Genomic DNA, 6,871 nt, shown 5'->3' with positions numbered 1-6,871 from the left:
ACAAGTATACATATGTAACAAACCTGCACGTTATGCACATGTACCCTAGAACTTAAAGTATAATAATTAAAAAAAAAAAAGAGGCTTCACACAGCATTTTGAAATCCTGCCCTTCTACCTTCTGCCATGTGAGGACACAGTGCTCCTCTCTTGCAGGGGATGCAGCCCTCACCAGACAGAAGAACTGGCTGGCACCTTGCTCTTGAACTTCCCAGCCTCCGGAGCTGTGAGAAATTACATTTCTGTTCTTTTTCAATCACCCAGTCTATGGTATTTTTTTACAGCAACACAAACAGACCAAGACATTAATATATCAATAAAGATTTGTTTTTTAAAAAAACCTAAACATGCAATTAGTATATAAACAGCAGTTGTACTCTTGGGTAATCATGTTAGAGAAATGAAAACTTCCATTTACACAAAAACTTGTATATGAGTTTTCATAGCAGCCTTACTCCTAATAGTCAAAAACTGAAAAAATAGTTTCCTTCAATAGATGAATGGTTAAACCACGGTACACCTATACCATGGAATAGTACTTGGCAATAAAGGAACTACTGAAACACACAACTTGGTTGAGTCTCCAGGGGATTATGTTGAGTGAAAAAAAAACAATACCAAAAGGTTACATACTATATGCATTCAATTAAGTGACAAAATTATAGAGATGGAGAAGAGATCACACTTGCCAAGGGTTAGGAATAGATAAGTGGGGAAAGGAAAAGGAGGATGGGTTTGGTTATAGAAGGGCAATACAAGCATACTTTCTGGTGATAGAACCGCTCTGTATCTTGACTATGATAGGAACATATAAACTTTCTCAAGTGATAAAATTGTTTTTAAAAAAGCCGAAAGTCAGACACACAAATGAATACAAACTACAGCCTTATGAGATGTTACCACTGGGGAAAATTGGGGAAAGGGTATCTCTCTGTATTATTTCTTACAACTACATATGAATTTATAATGATTTCAAGATAAAACTTTTAATTTAAAAAACAGCTGACACTAATTTGCATGAAGGGTGTTTTAAAATCTAGATTGAAGAATGCTATCTGTAATATGCGTCATTTCAAAGTCACCCAAATTGGGATGGATGCAGAAAGATGACAAGGCTCTATCTGGGCCCACATTTTCATTTTCCAGTAGAGCAGAGTAATTCACCACACCAGGGTTATTTGCCAGACTGGATTCTCCTCGTGACAGACCTGCCATAGGTACTGCTGTAGTAGGATTGGCAAATGAGACAACAGCATGGACTTTCAACACCTCCACTGATAAAGTTACATGGCTTACCGAAACAAGGAAATGAGCCACCTTGTGCGACATACGGCTGTAATGAACGTGAGGGGACAATTCTGGGATATGATGAACTCTCACTGAGGTCTTCTTCCTGCAGTTCAGGACATGCCGCTGACTCAAGAGATGTTACAGCAGGGCTGGCCCAGGCATGGGTTTCCTGCCTTTCTGCTGGTGGTGGTATGCTAGACTGTACCTATCCAGGGTAAGAGAACAGAATGAGTAAAGTTATTTTCTTCGGTTCCTAGACTTCAATTTTTCCATGAGACATACAATCAAAACTTTTTTGTGTAAATCCAGACGACCTCTAAAATGACACCAACCCAGTATAAATCAACTGTAACTTAAAATGAGGCTTAAAAAGTTGATTAAAAAAAAATTCCTATGTATTTTCCTTGCAACATCATTTTCCATTGTTAAGGATAAATGCTGTACTTTGATTATATGATTTTTATTCTTCTTCAACCCTGCATTTTATACATGATAATTACTAACATAAAAATACTAAGTGTTGTAATCTGTCAGACCTAAACTTCAGCATTTTCCAAGGGAATTTTAGTCCCCCATCTGCTATTAAAGTAAGTAGAGAAAAGCCTTGCTAATCTCAGAGTTACTAGTTCTCTATCAGTTCTAACTGATTGGTGTCTTTAGGAGCTAGAGGTTTATCAAAGTTGTAAAAACGTTTTTGTAACAGACATTTTATCAAAGGTGGTTGCTCCCAAGAACACTGCAGTTCTGAAACAGCTCCACAAAGATGGTCAACTTGCATAGTGGTATTTTCAATAAGATCTTCTACATTCTATTATACTTAAAAAATGGTAGTTCACATTTCAAAAGAAAAATAACATATGTGAAAACGCCATTAAGTCAAATGTTAACTGCTAGACACAACAAAAGTTCTCAAGCCATCAGAAATGTCTTGCTCCTATTCGAGGCCTGGCTGTAGGTGACACAAAGCCAGCAGGCTGAGCTCAGGAGCCCCAACATCCCCTCTGATGCTCTACCCCGTGCAGGCACTAAGGCTGCTCTAATGCCAGCAAATGAAAGTGCCGCTATGCCTCTACACCAGCACATTTATGATGAAGACACTGCACATCAAGGAAGGTGCTATTTTACAAAAGAAATCCTCAAATCTGATAAAAGGCCAAAGACTCGCTTTATAATGTTCATATGTAACATATATGTTCATCTATGTACAAATATGAAGTCTATATTATATACAGAGAGTGAGTGTTCCATTCCAGAAAGAACAGTGAGCCAAATATAACAGATGTGACTTTTGGCTTCAAACATTTTAAAATCATACAGTCAACAACTAATCTTACAAAACCATTGAGTACACATCCCCTATGTGCCAATCAAGCATATATGACTGATAAAAATCTGAGAATTCCTCTTGAAATACACAGAAACTTTGGGCAAAAAAAAAAAAAAAATACACTTAAACAAAGGGCCAGAAACATTTCCTCATTCATTCATTCAATTAAACCTTTATTGACGGCCTACCACCTGGCAGAACTACTTTGCTATGTGTTGGAAACATGGACTGAAAGAAAGCTCCTAGCCGGGCACGGTGGCTCATGCCTGTAATCCCAGCACTGTGGGAGGCCGAGACAGGCAGATTACTTGAGCTCAGAAGTTCAAGACCAGCCTGAGCAATATGGCAGAACTCCATCTCTAACAAAAACAACAACAACAACAACAACAAACTCCATCTCCGGAAAAAAAAAAAATACAAAAAAGTAGCCAGGCATGGTGGCATGCACCTGTAGTCCCAGATACTTGGCAGCCTGAGGTGGGAGAATCACCTGAGCCTGGGAAGTTGAGGATACAGTGAGCCATGAGTGCACCATTGCACTCCTGCCTGGGCAACGGAATGAGACCCTGTCAAAAAAAAGCTGTCCTAGAGGAACTGCCATCTCAGCTGGGAGAGAGACAAGTAAAGAGAGGATTCCAATAGACAAAGTGATTAGCAGCCTGGAACAGTGGTTTGCAAAGTGGTCCACAGACCAGCAGCATCAACATCACCTGAAGCTCATTAGAAATGCCAAATTTCAGGCTGTACCCCAGACCTCTGGAGTCAGAAACTCTGAGAGTGGCAACAGTGGTCTATGTTTTCACAAGCCCCCAGTTGATTCTGATGCTCCCAGTGAGAACCCCTGGGCTATGGCAATGAGGTAAATAGTGCAGGCTCTAGGGGAACATGGTTGGGGTCAAATACTAGAGTCCAGCCACTTATTGGCTGTGTGACCCTGGACAAGTTACTTAACCTCTCTGTGCTTCAATGTCCTCATGTAGGGAATCGGAATGAAAATCTCTCTCAGGGTTCTCTTGAGGACAAGAACCTTGCTATAGTATTAAGTTAATATTCACAGTAACAACACTACACTATGCCCGGTCCAACAGTGCTCAGTGGTCTCTTCCTGTTACTATTGTTATTACCAGCACCATGACACAGGCAGGAACAGGAGGCTAAGCGTGCACAGAAGAGTGGGCCTAACCCACGCTGCAGTCACGGAGAGCTTTTCAGAGGAGGTGAGGTCTGAGGTGAGAATTAAAACATGAGAAGGTGCTCGCCAGGTGAGGATGCATGGAAGGGTTTACAGGGTAGGAGAAACAGCAGATTCAAAAATACCTAGAGAGAAAAACAGGAAGCCAGATGTGAAGACAGCGAGTATCAATGACATTCCAGGAGTGAGGCTGTCATGGGAAGGAGAGAGTGAGGATGACAGCAAAGAAGGGATGGGAGGCAAGAGAAGTGGCTTCTCCAAGCTGTGGGAGAACTCGTAGAGGGGAAGGAGGGACAGGGTCTAGAGCCAGAGGAGAGAGAGAGGGACGCCCGATGGGGGGCAGCTCTGAGTTCGGGGAGGGGACTAGATGCAGAAAGCAGCAAGCATGTCAGCCCTGGCCACTAGAATGGTCGGGAAGGGGTCAGAAGAAGGGCGGGGATGGGGGCAGTTGGTTGGCTGTGGGGACAGATATGAGGACTTGGAGGAGAGGACTGCCCCAGGCGCTCCACTGTCTCCAGGAGTGAAGAGGCAGGACTAGGGGGCTGAGATAGGCCGGGGACTGCCGACAGAGGGGGTCCTCCTCTGCTCCCAGCTAAGCAGGACGGAGGTGGACTCAAGAGGGAACTGGGATGAAAGAAAAAGGCATGCTGCAGCGCCACCCCTGTGATCTAGAATGGGCAGGGGAGGAAAGAGCCAACTCCTTAGGAGCAATGGAGAGGAGCCATTGGGGCCATTTCAGGCTGACCGTGGCCCTAGGCACCTCCTCCCACAGATACTGCCTCCCACCGCAGTGTGCAGGCTTGCCGAGGGGGACCCTGGTCTGGCAGTGCAGGGGAGGCAGGCTGGGGAGAACCTGCTCCCTACCTTCCCAGCTCGCCTCTGTACCCACTTCCCCTCAAGACTGCATGTGTCCCTTGGAAGCCCTCCACTTCTGTTCTACCCCATGATCATGATAAATGCCCAAACAATTTCACTTTCCAAAATGTTTTATCTCATTCCATTCAAGAAACATTATACACGGTAAGAAACTTTTTTTTTTTCTAATAAACTTTCATTACCTCTGGCTTATAACTCACAAAATCCCCGGTAATCACACCTTTACCAACATGGTGATTCTTACAAGGAAAAGAAGGAAACAAAATGCTTCAGAGCTCATTGTCTAATGAAAAGAAGCATACAGATTCAGGAGAGAGAGCTATTTCCTTAAGCCTGAGTTCAGAGTAATTCTACAGTGTATACGAAGACTGAAAAAGAATCCAAATTGCTTTCTTGGAATATATTTGGCAATGAGCATTTAATATAATATAAAGATTCAAAGTCTGGTATACACTCATTAATGATACTTCCCCATCTTCTTCACAATCAAGTATTCATGTTACTGTCTAAGGAAAACGTATTAATAAACCAAAAGCAAATATGAAAGAAAGAAAAGTTCAGGACTTCTATTTCATTTTCAAGAAGCACCTAAGGCCTATTTGTGATATCAAAGGACCTTTGCCCATTGCAAATCCTACAACTACAGGAAAAGATATATTTGCAGAATCGTGTTCTCTTTAATCCAGCTACACTTAAGACACCATTTTCATCAAGCTTAACCATTTATATACGAGTTTCTAGCACCAGAACTGCTTTAAAAGCAAGTGTTTCTAACCATGAACAAAGAACCAAATGTTAAATGGCTTTTGATTTTCAAATAAACCAACAGTGACACTCTGTGGACAAGACAGGAAACACTTAACCACCTATTTTTCTTGATAAATTAATCTGTAAATCATCTTAAAATATTTTTTGGAGTAAGGCAGGGTATAAATAAGTAACCAAACAGTAAATAACCATTATATTTCTGAAAAATTATTCTAAGGATGAATTGTGGGCCATAAAAATAATTTTAACATAAACATATCAAGTAGTTATCTACTTCTTTGTTTCAAAATACATAATAAAAAATTAACTGAATTAGCCCAGCATTACAAACTTATTAGACAGCCAAAATTATATCAAATTATAATAGATATTAGTAATTGTAAACACAATATTACCATCTTACCCTTGTATAGTGCTTCATGCTTTCCAAAGTGCTTTCAGATAATTATGTACAAAACCATGATACTGGGCAGATAATTAGCATTATCCCCAAAAATGAAAACATTGAGGCTGATAGAAGTTAAGAATTGCCTACACTACTTACGTGGCACTGATATCCACATCCTTACGTAGGTAAACAAATACATTTTCTGTTAAGCCAAATTATATATAGTTTAATAATCTATTTTATTCAACTTCAGAGATCAAAAAGCACAGGAGAATATAGTGGTAATGTAAAACAGTACGACCACTTAGAAAAGCTGGCAATTTCTCATAAACTTTCAATTACCCCATTACCTAATACTTCCACTCCCAGGTATTTACCCAAATTAAATGTAAACATAGGTTCACAAAGAGACTGCCATAAGCGTGTTCATAGTCACTTTACTCCTAATAGCCCAAAACTGCAAACAACCCAAATGTCCATCAAAAGAATGGATAGGCCGGGTGCGGTGGCTCATGCCTGTAATCCCAGGGCTTTGGGAAGCTGAGGCAGGCAGATCACCTGAGGTCAGGAGTTTGACACCAGCCTGGTCAACATGGTGAAACACCATCTCTACTAAAAATACAAAAATTAGCCAAATGCGGTGGCAGGAGCCTGTAATTCCAACTAGTCAGGAAGCTGAGGTAGGAGAATTGCTTGAACCCAGGAGGTGGAGGTTGCAGTGAGCCAAGATGGTGTCACTGCACTCCAGCCTGGATGAAAGAGCAAGACTCCGTCTCAGAGGAAAAAAAAAAAATGGGTAAGCAGATTATGAGTATTCATATGACAGAATACCACTCAGCAACGAACAGGAATGTAATATTAATACTATGAAACAAATCTCCAAAACATTATTCTAAGGAAAAAAGACTATGACCCAAAACAGTACATACTGCACAATTCTATTTATGTGAAGTTCTAGAACAGGCAAAACTCATATAGGATGGAAAAAAACATGAAAATGTATTTCCCCCAAAGTTAAGGGAGATGGGGA

The 6,871-nt window shown here is 40.9% G+C and overlaps 1 protein-coding gene across 1 annotated transcript in view; it reads right to left on the bottom strand.

Annotated features, from left to right (window-relative positions):
• Positions 1 to 6,871, bottom strand: part of BEND2 (BEN domain containing 2) — a 56,579-nt gene that overhangs the window by 39,700 nt on the left and 10,008 nt on the right. Inside the window, 2 exon segments of the mRNA XM_011940221.1 lie at positions 1,083 to 1,258; positions 1,260 to 1,495. Of these exon segments, the coding sequence (XP_011795611.1) occupies positions 1,083 to 1,258; positions 1,260 to 1,495 (412 nt within the window).

The sequence above is a fragment of the Colobus angolensis genome, unplaced genomic scaffold, assembly GCF_000951035.1.
Source record: "Colobus angolensis palliatus isolate OR3802 unplaced genomic scaffold, Cang.pa_1.0 Scaffold188, whole genome shotgun sequence".
NCBI classification, from domain to species: Eukaryota; Metazoa; Chordata; class Mammalia; order Primates; family Cercopithecidae; genus Colobus; species Colobus angolensis.
The sequence above is the reverse complement of the archived record's forward strand: the minus strand, read 5'-3'. Positions and strand labels throughout refer to the sequence as shown.